At 35.4% G+C, this 15,613-nt stretch overlaps 1 protein-coding gene and 1 pseudogene across 3 annotated transcripts in view; one reads left to right on the forward strand and one right to left on the reverse strand.

Moving 5' to 3' along the window:
* The window catches only part of Thoc1 (THO complex subunit 1), a 45,764-nt gene extending 30,962 nt beyond the window's left edge, over positions 1 to 14,802 (reverse strand). For all 3 annotated transcript variants that reach the window (XM_027942904.2, XM_071602874.1, XM_071602873.1), the window contains exons 1-9: positions 14,719 to 14,802; positions 12,389 to 12,462; positions 12,230 to 12,290; positions 10,951 to 11,017; positions 7,006 to 7,124; positions 6,518 to 6,566; positions 5,903 to 5,998; positions 4,166 to 4,248; positions 2,619 to 2,692 (exon numbers count right to left, since the gene is read on the reverse strand). In XM_027942904.2, coding sequence (XP_027798705.1) covers positions 2,619 to 2,692; positions 4,166 to 4,248; positions 5,903 to 5,998; positions 6,518 to 6,566; positions 7,006 to 7,124; positions 10,951 to 11,017; positions 12,230 to 12,290; positions 12,389 to 12,462; positions 14,719 to 14,772 — 677 coding nt within the window. In that variant the 5' untranslated portion in view covers positions 14,773 to 14,802. The remainder of the gene's footprint in view (positions 1 to 2,618; positions 2,693 to 4,165; positions 4,249 to 5,902; positions 5,999 to 6,517; positions 6,567 to 7,005; positions 7,125 to 10,950; positions 11,018 to 12,229; positions 12,291 to 12,388; positions 12,463 to 14,718) is intronic.
* Positions 14,803 to 15,246: 444 nt separating this feature from the next.
* The window catches only part of LOC114098710 (complement component 1 Q subcomponent-binding protein, mitochondrial-like), a 47,808-nt pseudogene continuing 47,441 nt past the window's right edge, over positions 15,247 to 15,613 (forward strand).

The raw sequence follows: 15,613 nt of genomic DNA on the forward strand, positions 1-15,613 counted from the left end.
TTGAAACAAAACTGCTTTTAGAGATTATATCTCTATGTGTGTGTATATATATATATGTATATATATATACATATATATATACTCGTATATATATATACATATATATATATTCAGAGATTAAGACAGAATATAATAAATATATCTTGAAATAAAATACGAGGAAAGTTTGAAGAAAAATGAAAGGCAACCTCTTACAGAGAGAATCACATAGCCATTTTGTCACAACTGGTAGAAGCTCACATCTAATTTAATGCTTGACAACAATAACAATCTTATTTCAAGCTGCTAATCAATTTACTTGTAAAGATTTCTGATTTATCCCTTTATCTTTAATTGGCTTGGTATGTATTTGAAGTTCCATAGAATCTATTTTATTTTATTTTTTATTTTTTGTGGTGCTGGTGATCCAACTCTCAGGCCCTTCTGTATGCTAGACAAGGGCTCTACTACCAATCTATAACTCCAGCCTCAGAATCAATTTTAAGGTAGTACTAATATATCAATATGCTAATTATTAGTATTATGCTAATAGTATGCTATTAGTATTAGCATACTAATATATTCATATATATTAATACACATTCCTTATATATATATATATATATTAATATATTAGGAAATTTTCATAACTGAGATGCTAATATATTTTTTAATCCCCCCTCCCATTGATAGCTATATTTCCCGTTAGATGCCTTCCTCTTTTCCTTCATGGATAGATAAGTTTTTTCAAAGAGTTGTCTAAACTCTATGTTACCACTTTATCACTTTTCATTCATTCCTCAACCCACTGCAATTTCTTTCACCTTTACCATTCCACAAAAATTTTTGGATTTTCTTATCCACACCAAGAATATGTAGCTATTATACTTATAAACAGTAACAAATTAGAAGTGACAGTTACTATCTAAAACTGAATGTCTAAAGCTGGGCACAGTGAAATGCAATTGTAGTTCCAACTGCTGAGGAAGCTGAGGCAGGAGGATCACTTGAGCCTAGGAGTAGCCTGGGTAACCCACCTCAAAAGGAAAAAAAGAAAAACAGGAAGAAAGAAAAAAGGCATAGCTATTTTACCAAAAATAAAACTTGATTAAAAAAAAAAAACTATTGAGCTATTTTATAGGACTTTACATGTTGAAATTTTAATACAAAAATTTTTATTGATGTCTTTTTGAGTCAAATATGAAATAGACATCATGTTGTAGATGTCCTGTTTTGTAAATCATAGTACTTAATACCATATACTGATATACCCACTAAGTAATTCCCCACACACTTTGCTCATTCAAAAAGTAGTGACTGCAATACAGATGGGAAGCGGTGTGCTGGGTCCTCTCTAAGGGATTCTTCTGCAGCTGGCACTAATCTATGACCTTAACTAATAGAGTTGAATTGTCTCCACAGGCCTAGGCAGCATCCAACCAGCTGTGTCTTGGGGCCCTGTTTACTCTGGTCCACCCTATTATCCATAATGCACATGAACAAATAGGTTTCTAAAAAACTACTATAGCTGCTGGGTGTGGTGATGTACATGTGAATCCCAACAATGCTGGAGACTGAGACAGAAAGATTGCAAGTCTGAAGCCAGGCCAAAGACCATGTCTCAAAAAAGGGCTGGGAATGTAGCTCCGTAGTAGAGCATCCCTGGGTTCAATTCCCATGTCCCCCAAAACAAACATCATCAACAACAAAAAACTATAATTAATAGCTAGCTACAAAACACTGGATGGACACTGTTCTAAGTGTGTTATATTTTCCACTTTACGTAATGTCAACAACTACAGTAATAACAATAACCTAGTGCCTTAGCAGGCCTTTTCTGATCATCAGCTTATTTAATACTCTCAATAACTACAGTGAGTTGGTGGCATTATAATACTTTAAAGATACGGAAATTTGAGTTGTAGGGAGATTAAGTAATTTGCTCAAGGAAGTTGGGAAGTATTGCAGTTAAGCCTGGAACTACACTACTTCTAGATATTGCTGTTGGGTTTGTGTCTGAATTTGAAATTTGGGATGCCAGGAATACAAATCTTTCTGTGCAGATATAGCAGTTCCCTCTTCATCATCTTGAAGATAACAATGCAGATTTTTTCAATTACAACTACTGATACTTTCCATTGCCTCAGATACCTAGAAGAGTGCTAGTGAAAGTAAGTTTTCCTACATAGTTTCCTTTTTCTCTTCCTCACTGTTTCTAACTATCCACAGTGAAGAAATTATTTGGAAGAAAGGCTCAAGGATACAGGGATGAGAAAAGACATAGTAATAAGAGACAGAAGGGGAGAGAAGATGTTATTGTCTCTTCCATTTCATAAAACATCAGTGTAATACCCACAGGTATCAGGTCTTCAAATTGAATGGAAGGGGACATGCTCTTAGGTTGCCACTGACTGGCTTTTCAAATGCTGGGAATAAGCATAAAGTGGGCACAATTCCAAAATCAATTGATACATCCCATTACTGATTTAGGATTTAAGCCATATATATGAAAGTTACATATAAAACAAATCTATAAGCATAATTCCCTTCCTCCTAGTTTATATCCTCACTCTAGTACTTGGTAAATCATTAAGGAATTATCTTTTTCAAATCAAGAAATCTTGAGCTTAAAAACTCACCATGTTGTTGGAGCTTCATCATCTCCCATTTCACCTTCTTCTACATCCATCCCTTCTTCTCTATCCTCAGTGTGCTAAATTTTAAAAAATGGACAGCCTGTCATGAAGTAGTTATCAGGCAGAAGATAAATACTAGAAATAATAGGTCATGTACATAATGACAGACAATCATTATTAGAGAATTCTGGTTGTAGTAACATCCCGACATATAATCTTTAAGACAATGGGAATTTTATGTGACAGGAATCCAAAAACTAAAGAGCACTATGAAAATGACATAACATAGGTATGAAGACATAGTAAAAATATTTAAGCCAGTTTTTTTCTCAAAATAGGTCAACAGGTTCTCTGGAAAAAAATGGTTTATAGCTAAATGTTTTGTAAATACATACAATGACAAAAACAATTCAACAGTGAAATGGGCAAGTTGCATGAAGAAGCAATTCTTAGAAGAAAAATAAAATCCAGTTCTTCAACTCTAATAATAATAATCAAAGAAATATAAATTAATACAAAGAAGATATTTATATCAAGTAAGCAAAGATTTTGAAAAATCAAAAATTCCCAGTGTTGGTGTGGTTGGGAAAATGGGAAGACATTCGCCACTTGTCATTGATGGCAGTATAAAACTGGTATAATTGTTTTGAGAAGTAACTGGGCAACAGCTATAAAAATTTGAAAGTTGTACAGATTTTGACCCAGCAATTTTACTCGCCTAAGGAGACACCTGCAAAATTTAGCAATGATATATGCAATACTATTCACTGTAATGCTATTAGTAGTTTTTACAATATTTGAGATTACCTAAACGTCTAATGATGTGGAATTATGATATACCCATTTAAAGACTTTTCATGAACCATTTAAATGTACTGATGCAGAAATACATCAAAAGAATAAAATAATTTAAGAGCAGTATGTGTTCTATAACCTAATTTGGAAAAAACACAACATAAGTTTGTGTATATATATAAAAAGTCCTATAAGGTTACATGGAGAATATTCTGAATGATTGTAGAAATAATGTGTATTCTGTGTAAAACAATTCAAATAAGGGGCTGGGGTTGTGGCTCAGTGGTAGAGTGCTTGTCTGGCATGTGTGAGGCACTGGGTTTCATCCTCAGCCCCACAAAAAATTTTTTTTTAAATTAAAAAAAAATAAGGGTATTGGATCCATATACAACTAAAAAATAATTTTAAAAACCCTCAAACAATGTTTAAAATAGAAGTGTAGCTACTCCATAGTCAACCTTAGACTTAGATTATGTAGTAGATATAGTAGTAATTTAGATTACTACTATTAAATATAGCCACTGTATAAATCCACTGCAACAGAAAAACAGATATTCTATAATCTACCTTAAATTACAGATTAGCTATACTTTCTATTTTAAATATTGTTTGAATTTTTTAACACAAATACATATTATTTTTATAAATTAGAAATAAAGGTTTTCAAATTATTGATGACTTAAAGTCTTGTTCATATGAATTATTTTAACAACAAACTTATAGAGATGTAATGTGAGGTTTTATATTAGTCTCACCTTTTGACCCAGCGTGCTTTCTTGCTCATTGGTATTGAAAACAGTGACATTTTCCAGATTAAACTGACTCTGCAAGTTAAGACCTATTAAAAAAAAAAAAAAATTAAGATTTTCAAAGCAAATCCACTGACAACTAAACTTGTGTAAAAATATAACTCATGTCAAAGAACCAAAACACATAAAATGCTGAATCTATAATTAAACAAAAGATCAAGTCAGAAATAAAACCATGTCAGACCCGCAGACAATCTGTAATTCCTGGTACAGCAGAGATGCTTAAGAAAGACACATGCATACACACGCATTCAGTAGAAAATGAGCACCGTCTTTACTTTTTTCTCTCCTCCTTTTATACAGCATTGTTAATTAAAACAACGGGAAAGAAAAAACATCCTTTCGTCAGCTTAATCCTTACAAGCATGGATAAACATTCTCAGGAAAACTTTGTTTATGGTCACAGTGCTCCATATTTCTTATCAATTAACTTGTGGTTAGTTATTCCCAGGCAAACACATATATATATATAAATTTTACACTTGGAAGAAACTTTTCTCCTATCTTCTTAAGACAGCAACAAGGACACAGTTCAAAGAGTTCATACTTCCCCCAGACTTCCTTGTTTTGCTAAGCACAGCAAAACTTAACTGTTTGTGTGCATGAGCTCACAAAACCACACTTGGTTTTTCACATACATTCTTTCTAAAACTCTTATTTTGGGGGTGGGGGGTAGAGAGAGACAGAGTTTCACTATGGTACCCAGGCTAGTCCTGAACTTCTGAGCCCAAGTGATCCTCCCACCTCCGTCTATAGGGACTATAGGCATGTGCTACTATACCTGCTGTCTAAAATTCACATCTTAAAGATTCCCCTAGGATTCACAGGGAATTTGGTGAGACAATATAATGGATATTTAATCAGAAATACAAAAAGAGATACAGAGAAAGAGGCATATAGAATATCTGAAGCAGCACTGGATAAAATTTTTATAAGTGGGAAAAAAACACTAATGTACAGATTTTAAAGATGCCCACAAATTCCATGCAGGATAAATAAAGAAGAAACTCAGACCTAGATACATCATTGTAATACTGAAGAAAACCAAAGAAAAAGAAAATATTAAGATCAGAGAAAAAAAAATCTATATTATAATCACAAAAGTTACATATCTGATTTGTCTATAGAACAATGAAAGACATGAGATAAAATCAAGGCTATTTCCTATGAGATGAAATCTTACATCTAGTGCTAACCTAGAATCTGAAATCAAGTACAACTATTCTATAAGAATAAAGGAGAGCCAGGAGTGGTGAAACACGCCTATAATACTAGTAACACTGTTGGCTGAGACTGGAGGATCAAAGTTTGAAGCCAGCTTCAGTAACTTAGCTAGACCCAGTCTAACAAACAAACAAAAAAAAGGACTGGGGATTTAGCTCAGTGGTTCCCTAGTACCACACACACACACACACACTCACACACCAAAAAAAAAAAAAGGAAAAGAAATACAACATGATGGTACACATCTACATACTTTAGCGTGATTCCATGGCATATTATTATTAATAAGTTGAAGAATCTACGATTGGTATAACTGTTTACAAATAAAAGAAAATACAATAACAATTTTCTATACTATTTTTTAACTTTTTATAACCAGTATTATTATTATAATAAATTCAATCCAGTAGAAACTAGAAAATTTCCTGCAAATAAGTTATTTACTATATAAAAACTTACCTGATTTCTCAGACAAAGGAAAAAGTCTGGCCAAAAAGAGTTGAATTCGTCCACAGAAAACTGTATTCTGAGATTTAGATAATCTTCTTAGAAGATCTAACAATACAGAGAAATGAATGTTACACAGAATGTGTCTAACAACAATATCTAACTTTCTTAACCAGTTTGTTATGAATGTTTTTCTAAAGAAATGGTTCTCAAAATGGGGGAGAAACCATTGTCACAAAAAGTACTATCAGCAACAAAACAAATTCAGCATGGATAAGATAACTCTAGTACATTTTTCTGACTTTCATAGTTTGCATCTAGAAAAGAGCTTCAAGTTAATGATTAGTTTTAATAAATCAGAGACTGTTTCCTAAAAAGGAAGATACTAATGTCTATCTTTAAAATGTTACCACTGAAGGGGAACTGGGAAACAAAAACTGACCAAATTATGAATATGCAACAACAAACCCACTATTATATATAATTATAATGCATCAATTAAAAAAATAGCAAACAACAACAAAAACAAAAGACACCATTGTTATCACTGGTATGTAATTCAACCACACATTTTTGTGACCACATCTACATTTTTAAAAATAATCTTTTTTTCAATTAATTACTTACCATTGCACATCCGCAATAAATAATTCTTCCCAGCAGAATAGAATGTACTCTGGAATTAAGACAGAAATTATTAACTTTTCTTAAGAAGATGTCATATCCCCTTCAATAATAAGTCATAGGAAGAAAAATATTAATGAACACTGAGAATGTACTGTGCTGTCATTTTTGTCAAGCTAATAACATTTTCAGAGAAATAAAAATATTTTCAGGTATATAAAATAACACTGAGTATCTGCTATAAACATCCAAAAGTATCTTATCTTTAAGTTAATTTTTACTACTCAATCAAGTTTTACACTCAAATTTTTCTCCATATGGTTCTTATTTGGCTCTCCCAAAAAAGTACAGTATACAATTCTTTCATAGGGACAAACTTTTGGCAATAAACAATATTAGAAATAGAAGCAAAAAAAAAAAAAAAACTATTCTCAGAAATTGGGATCTATTCAGAGATAATGTTAACAGGGAAAAGAAACTAAAGCACTTACTGATTTCCATGTAGCAACATTTTTTTCCACAAAAGTGAATATTGTGTCACACTGATCCAAAGGAAGACAATCCAAAACATCTCCCAGCAATACAAAAGGTGTAGATGCAGTACATATACCTTCAAGTAGAACATAAACCAACTTAAAAGTTTAAAAAACTTTAGAGTAAAATATCCCATTGAAATATAATTCTGAAGTATATCTTAAAAGGATACTTTGTCACTCACATCAAGTTTTTTTGTTTTAAAATATTTTTTTAGTTGTAGATGGACTCAATACCTTTATGTTACTTGTTTATTTTTATGTGGTGCCAGGGGATCAAACCCAGTGCCTCAAGCATGAGCCACAATCCCAGCCCAACACATCAAAGTTTTATAGGGACAAGAAACAAAAAGCAACCAAAAGTCCAAAATAGACATACTTAAGTAATTTTTGATATGTGCACTCTGTGATACAGTAGTCTTTTCCAATAACATCTAGAGCATTTACTATGGCAGGCACACTAAGAGCTTTAAATTTGCTAACATTTAATTCTTATAACCTTATGAGATAATTCACATTATCTTCATTTTATAGAATGGGAAAACTGAGACACAAAAAAACTAAATAACTTGTTCAGGATCTCAGAGCCAATAAATGGTAGAGCTGGGATACGAACCCAGGCAGTCTGGCTCCACATTCTGTTCTCTTCACCACTAAGCTATTTGAGAGAATATAATGCAATTAAAAACAATGGTTATGATGACTACAATAATTTGGAAAAGTGCTTTAAGTGAAAAAGGTAGGATTCAAAATTGTATGGGTGTATCACAATAAATGTTTTTAAAAGACCAGAAAAACTATAACCACATACCAAAATAAATGGTAGCTTTTAAAAGGAGAATTAGGACTAGGATTTTCCCTTTTTCCTCATCTCAATGTTCTGTAATGTTGCTAAATTATCTTTGATTTAAAAAGATTATCTTCCAAAAAAAAAAAAAGATGAAAAGGTGTGATCTGGTTTCAACTATGATTTAACATTTAAAATAACAGTATTGTTTCAAGGAAAAGTGATTTTAAAAAGTTAGTTTGTCTCTAAAGACAATGTTAAAGCTTTAAATTCTTCTTAACAGATCATTCAGACTATCTAAAAATACTTTTATATCCCTACTCATTCTTTTTTCTATTTTAAGATAATGGTACTAACACTGTGTTTTAAAAACGTACACTTACACATGAGAGGGAAAAAAAAATCTAGGGGCACAGTAAGCCCAAAACACTGCATCAATAAAATATATCCAGAAAAAGGAAGTAATATTTCCAGCTCTACTCTGTACTATTATGGCATCAGGAATGCAATGTGAGAATACTGCCTAGAACCAGTGGGTGGCTTAAGGCAGCATATTTCAACTCAACACAAGGGTTGAAGTAATAAGAACTAACAGGACACCATCAATGTGTGGTCTAGGAGAAGCTACACAACCACCTATCAGGGAAGTTATAGCAGGGAGGCAGAGTAGGCTAGAGATAAGACATTAAAATCTTAATGAAACTTGGACTCTGTGATACTGTATGTCCTGTAGATCCAAGAGGAAATATTCTCTTCCCTTTGCACAGTGTAGTCTGTAACACAAGCAATAATTATAGAACTTAGAAAAATTATCTGTATTCTACTGTCAAAAAATATGAGTCAACAGAACTAAGCAAGGGCTTGGGAATTTAATTTAAAAATAGAGAATGGCTCATGGTGATTCTGATGAGCTGGCAGGCACAGGAACCACTGGGTTATATGATCTCCGAGAACTTTCACAGCCTGTATCCCAACTTCCAGGCCAATCTCTCTGATTATCTTAACACTGGCCACAGATACCCCTCTCTAGTTTCTAAATGTTCACATTCCCATGGTTTTGCTTATTATTTTTTCTGCCTAAACAGTCTTTCTTCTCTTTATTATGAAGCAAATTTTGACTCTATCTTTCAAAGCATACAGTAGATGTTAGCTCATCTAAAAGACTCCCTCGTATCTTTAAGCAGACCAACTCACTGATGCTTCTGAAGCATACTGTACATAAATCTCCTATAAGATATCCAAACTAATAACCTTTGCAAAAGATCTAACTTTCAAAGGGTAGGCATTTTGTATGTTTGGACTAGTAAATGTCTGATATGGAAGAAGCTCAATAAATATCCACTGAATTGAATTAAATTTATTTATGAACAATCTTAAAATATGTCACATAAATAATACTCTTTCAAGAAGAAATGTCCCCCTCAAATAAAATAAAAATGCACCTGAGACTTTATAGTTTAAGTTTGTAAGTCCTCACCTTTCCCAATTAAAGTTCTAAGTACAGTCACTGTTTAACTTCAAGTGTAAAGTATCACCAGTCTCACAAGAGTAATACAATAAGTTAATAAATAAGCTAAACACACACTATAAACTATTTGATAAAAAAATAGGCAGGGAACACTGCACTGTGAAACTCATTTAAGTATGTCTAATGAATGAATAAATTTTAGGCACCCTGTATAAAAGTTTGACAGGTAAAAGCAGAACTTACAGACTTAAGTTCACAAAATAGCTTGTAGTAACACTGGAAGGCTGCTTTTACCATGCATGTTCCAGTTTTTATAGAAATAGATATTAATATGTAATATGTATAATGCTTTCTATATTAAAAACCAGTTTTCACATGTTATTTGAATACATCAAATAAGTATTTTAGCCAAATGGTTAAAGAATGCTAATAAACTATTTTTCATTTCTTTTTTCTGAAGATATTATTATGTTCATAGTATTAGTTCCTTAATAGAAGCTATATGTATTAGGCACTGTGTACTTACTATGTACTTTGTTTATCTAAAGGTTCTTTTTTTGAGGGTGGGGAAAGTACCAGGGATTGAACCCAGGGGTGCTTAACCACTGAGCCTCATCCTCAGCCCTTTTTAATATTTTATTTAGAGAAAAGGTCTTTCTGAGTTACTGAGGTTGGCTTTGAACTTGCCATCTTCTTGTCTCAGCCCCAAGCCACTGGGGTTATAGGCATGCACCACCAGGCCTGGCTTACTTAAGATTTCTTTAAACTGTCTTATACCATTTACTGCCCTATTTTAATAATCTCCTGTCAGCAGTCTCTCTCAATCCAATTATTCTTCTCCAGCTGCTCTTCAATATGGCATACAAAGTCCTTTACAAATGACCTTAATCTACCACTCCTGCTTTTTTCCTCATCATTCTCACTATCTTCTCACCCTCCTACTCCACACAGTTCTCTAGCCATGTTGAACTTGGCTCTTTCCTGTTTATGATGAACTCATCATCTATTACATTTCAGCTAGAATGTTAGTTTCCTTTCTAAAACCTTTCCTGATTCCTTTAGATTCTAAAATTTAGGTAGGCTTGGTGGCACATGCCTGAAATCCCAGAAGGTGGAGGTAGAAAGATCGAAAGTTTGAGGCCAGCCTGGGCAACTTAGAAAGACCTGTCTCCCTAGTAGCAAAAAAAAAAAAAAAAAAAAAGGGAAAAACAATCTGAAATTTAAAGTTACTCTTCTTTATTCCCTTCAACCACACTTCATTCCCAGTCAACCACAGTACTTACATCACAGTAAGATATTTACACATCTGTTTCCTCCATTACTCACTAGTTCCATATAGGTGGGGCATATATGTTATTCACCACTGAGTCTCCAAATCCTAAATTAGTACCAGGCACATAATAGATGCTCAATACATATTTACGGAATGAATGAAACAAATGGAGAATAAAGAAAGTGCCAAAATGTGTACTGTAGAGATGAGAAACAAGTGTGGATTAATTTGATTGGGACAAATTTTTGGCAATAGTGGATGTGAGGCAAAATTTGAAGAATGAACAAAATTAGACACAGAGGTATGAGGACAAGTTTTCAAGAAAACATGTCATGTCCAATATAACTCTGAAAAACAAAACAAAACCATACTTACCTTCAGTTACTCCCCCAATAGCAAGAGAAATAATAGCTAAAACGTTTTCACATGATGAATGATTTATCTACCAACAGAGGAGAAACAATTTAATTTAGGGACAAGAGTTCAGACTAACTAATTTGATAACAATAAAAACATGTCCTCTGACATTACATTGATTATCACAAATATAGAACAAAATATTCCATATAGGAGATAAAAATATTTTCTAAGATGAAAATTCAAAACATGAACAGTCCTATACAGAATTAATAATTCTAGCAAAATGTCAACTAAGTAATAAGCAAGTGACTCACTAAAAGTCCAATGGTCTCAGGAAATGGTTACATTACTATGACTAAGACCATAAGCTAACCAAACACAGAAGTGCTAAGGCTAAAACTCAATCAAAGGCAAAAGCAGGGCTAGGAGAATAGTAATACGTGTGCACTGTATGTCTGAGGAAGGGTTTAATAGTATGTAGTACTTGGGGACTATCTTACTTGGGGACTATAAAATCATAATAGCCAGCATTTACTGACTGTTCACTGTGTTGTTTTACACAACACTGAAAGAATAGTATTTTTCCTCTTACAAACGAAACTGAAGCTCCAAAAGGGAAGTAACTTTCCCAATGTCTCACAATGAAAAAGTGAGTCAGTCTGAAGAACAGGAAAGAATCAATTTGATGCAGAATTGTCTGAGAAAAAGGGATCCTATATTATGAACACTAAAAGAGAATCAAGCTCTCTGTGATTCAACCTTTGCTTGATCAAGAATATGCCACTCAAATTTTTTCTTTCATTTAGAAGACTCACTAACAGCAAATAAATTCAGGTTCTCCACGGTTAAATTAAATTTCTTTATTGAGAGAAAAGCCTTAGTTATGTATATAAGCTTACTGACAGGGAGGATGTCAGAAGAAAATGAGGACATGAAATTCTAGTTCTTAAGCTGAATATCCTTAGACAAGACCTTTCATGTCACAACAGAATGTGCTACTATTCATACAGCAGTGAGACAATCCCACCTCCAACCACTCTAGTTCTAGTTCACCATGACAGCATGTCAACCTTTGCATCATCAAACCCTTAAAATGTACCAGCGCTATCAAAATCCTTCATCATGACAATACTCTTATTCTATCAAGTCAGCTTTCACAGGCAGTAAGCCCACACTAGGGGAAAAAAGTCCTGTATAAATACCCATTCTAAGGATAAAAGCAATTTTCTAATAGCATTTTTTAAAAAATTTGCCAGTAAAATTTTAACAATGAATAAAAGAAAAGCATACTTACAATTTCTTCTTCTAGAACACCTCTGAAAGCTTGGTCAAGTGTACATTTTTTTTCATTTTCACTATTAAAAACAAAACAAAAAAAAACTTGTTTTTTTACATAAAGCAGCATAAGTATAAATATTCAGGCAAGTCTTTTTCATGGACAATAATGCCTTACCTGCCAGGTAACTGGCTGAAGGTACATAATAATGGCTTGATATTTTTGTTGTTCAAGGCCTCTCTGGTAGATTTCTAGAAAAATAGAAATGGCAAATAATTGGAAATATTTTTCTTATTATTTATTGAAAAATATATTATTCATCAACAGTATGTCTTTCTAACAAAGACAGATTTGTACCTGGGAAAAATTGCTTACCAGTCATTTTCTCAGTAGTTTTTCTTTTCTTTCTTTTTTTCTTTAATGTGTTTTTAGATGTTGATGAACCTTTATTTTATTCATTTATTTATATGAGGTGTTGAGAATTGAACCCAGTGCCTCCCACATGCTAGGCAAATGCTCTGCCACTGAGCCCCAATCCCAGCCTCGTAGTCTTTATTTCAAATGTCACTTCATGATACAGGGTCCTCATGATTTTAAATCTGGTAAGAACTTCCAGCTAGACTTTTTCTTTGTGAGTTTCCCCTCCTCCTCCTCTTATTTTTCTTTCTTTTCTTTTTGGATGAAGAATCTGGCTATGTTGCCCAGGTTGGCTAGACCCTGTGGGCTCAAGCAGTCTTACAGCATCAGCCTCCCAAGTAGCTGGTACTATAGGTCCCACCACCTCACTGGACTCCTTCTTACTCTCTCTTTAAATATCACACTCATGAGCATATGCTTTTCTTTTTTTAAAATTACATATGGTTCCTTATTTACATTTTGGATTTGAAGTTTCATAACTCCCTCAAGATCCTTGATAATACTATCCTATCCTATCCAGTCCACCCAACCTTATATCCCACTACTTTCTATGACACTCTCCACTAAAGTCTGGCTACTTTTTCATTATTTCCTGTCAAGCTCATTCTAGTGTTACACATCTATGCTGTTCTTCCCACCTGCTTATGCAAATTCTATCCATTCTTCCAGACCTATCTTAAGTCCTACCTCCTCGAGGTACTTCATTCAGCTCAGTCTCAAGATACATAGTAAGCAACCGATCATAATTTAGAGACAAAAATATTGCAAAGCCATTCTTCTGTGTAAATTCGTATGTATTTGGAAAGTCATTGTATTACCTCATAGGGAGCTGGATTTATACTTTAAATGCCCATCCCGGGCTCTTACACTAACCAGCTGAGTAACTTCAGGCATATCCCTTTATCTCCCTGTGCGCCCTTTTCCTCACCAGTAACATAAAAGGGTTGTTGTCCTTACTATCATCACCAGCTTGTTAGAAATGCAGCTGTCCCTACTCCAGCCTTACTAAATCAAGATCAACTTAATATTTTCAAGTGATATCACTCAATTAAGCTGGAAAAGCACGGGACAGATCATTCAATTAAATGGTCCCTTTCAGGGTTAATGTGATTGAAGTTAAACGATTCTGATGACATAAACAAGGCATAATTCATAAAAACAAAATACACTGTTATGGGGGGGAAACCTTGCAAACACAAAAACTACTGATTACAAAGATTCTTCTTTCTTTCACATAATTTTCAACCTGGCAATATTACGATTACCAAAGCACAAAATATCTGAGTAGTTGAATTATGCCTTGAAACATTGGTATGAACAGTAGAGATGAATACAGCCAAATGACCTGGAACAACATCTTAACACATATATTTCTGTGATGGGCAATATAAAAAGGACAGTAGATTCTGAAGTTAGAAAAACCTGAGAAGTCACCTAACTTTTTGGAGGATCTCGATTTCTATATCATGTACCAGAGATAATAAAAATAACCCATTTAATGTTATCTATCAGTTAAATGAAGTAACATGAAAGTGTTACTTTCCGAAATGCTCAAACTACCTTTTCTCACTGGGCAAGACTAGAGGTGCAGCTCGTAACCTTTCCCAAAGGTGAACTCCCGCTTGGGAGTTCCTTTTCCATCTCTAAGGGTGAGATACTAAGGGTCAAAGGGTGGTGAACAGACTGCAGCGACATCTGGCCATTTAGGAGGCGGAGCGGGAACCCTGTCACTGGGAATAAACCAGTCCCGCCCTTCCCCTTCACCAGTTCCCTTTCTGGAGACACCTGCCAGGTTAAACGAACAGAGAAACTGAACTTGACCGCAGGCACTGTGCAGCTGAGCTCTCGGCGCCTGTCATTAAGGCATCCAGATAATCAGGTCCACTTACGCGCCGGCGAATAAGGCAAGGCGGACAGCAGAGGACCCAAGGAAGGGGAAGGTAGTGCGCCTTTTCCTACCTCCCGGGCGCCGGCGGGGCCGGGAATGGACGCAGCGGCTTACACCCCACTGTCTCGCTTTATCCCAGGGAAAATTCGAGAAATTTCAGGAAAAGGCTGGGAAAGAATAGTGTCGCGTCAGGACTGCTCACCGTAAACCGCATCCGCGCTTCGGGCAAACTGAAGAGCGGCGGCGTCGGAGACATCTTCTCGATTGCGCGTGCAAGCCGCCGTTCTGTGGCGCCGGGTGATGACGTCAAGCCGGGAGCAACGAGATTGTTAGCTCCCAGCCTGGCTAGAGTGGCCTCTGAACAGAGGTGCCAGCCAGCCAGCCAGCCAGCCAGCCAGCCGCTGCCCGCTTAGGGGCTGCCTGAATCCAGGTGGTCGTAGGACTTTAGAGTCAGCCACACAGTGCCTAGTCCGAGTTCTTGGGTAGCCCATAGGCTGAGGGGACTTGAGTAGCCTCGCTCTGTAAATCCGGACACACACCAGATCCTTGTGGTTTTCCTGGTTTGGGGAGGGCGGGTGAAGGGCGGCTGTTTGCGGCTCAGACGGCCGCACAGGGAGGGAACGCTGCCTGGGAATCCCAGGCAGGTGGGTTATCTGGGGGACTCCAGGCTAGGAAGTTGTGGCAGTGGACTGCCGGGCCGCTTCTTCCCCGAAACTTGAAGTTCGGCGTGATGACAACGCTGCGGATCTGTGAATCAAGTCCTGGGACTCAGTGGGTTCTGTAGTTCATGGAGCACGCTTTCCTCTTTTTTTTTTTTTTTAACTTGTCCGAGATTTTATTAGCAGGACCGTAGCGGCCAGTCGCAGAAGAGAAGGGGGTCGAGAGAGAGAGAGAGAGAGAGAGAGAGAGAGAGAGAGAGAGGGAGGGGAGAGGAGAGGGGGGAGAAAGGAGAGGGGGAGAATAAGAGAGAGAGTAAGAGCGCTTTCCTCTTTTCTGAAATGAAAATTAACAGTTTTCAAGGGGGCGGTTGAAGAGAATGAAATAGCAACCGGGATCGTGGATTGTAGAGCAATATAAGTTATATATATAATATTTAT

The sequence above is a fragment of the Marmota flaviventris genome, chromosome 16, assembly GCF_047511675.1.
Source record: "Marmota flaviventris isolate mMarFla1 chromosome 16, mMarFla1.hap1, whole genome shotgun sequence".
NCBI lineage: Eukaryota > Metazoa > Chordata > Mammalia > Rodentia > Sciuridae > Marmota > Marmota flaviventris.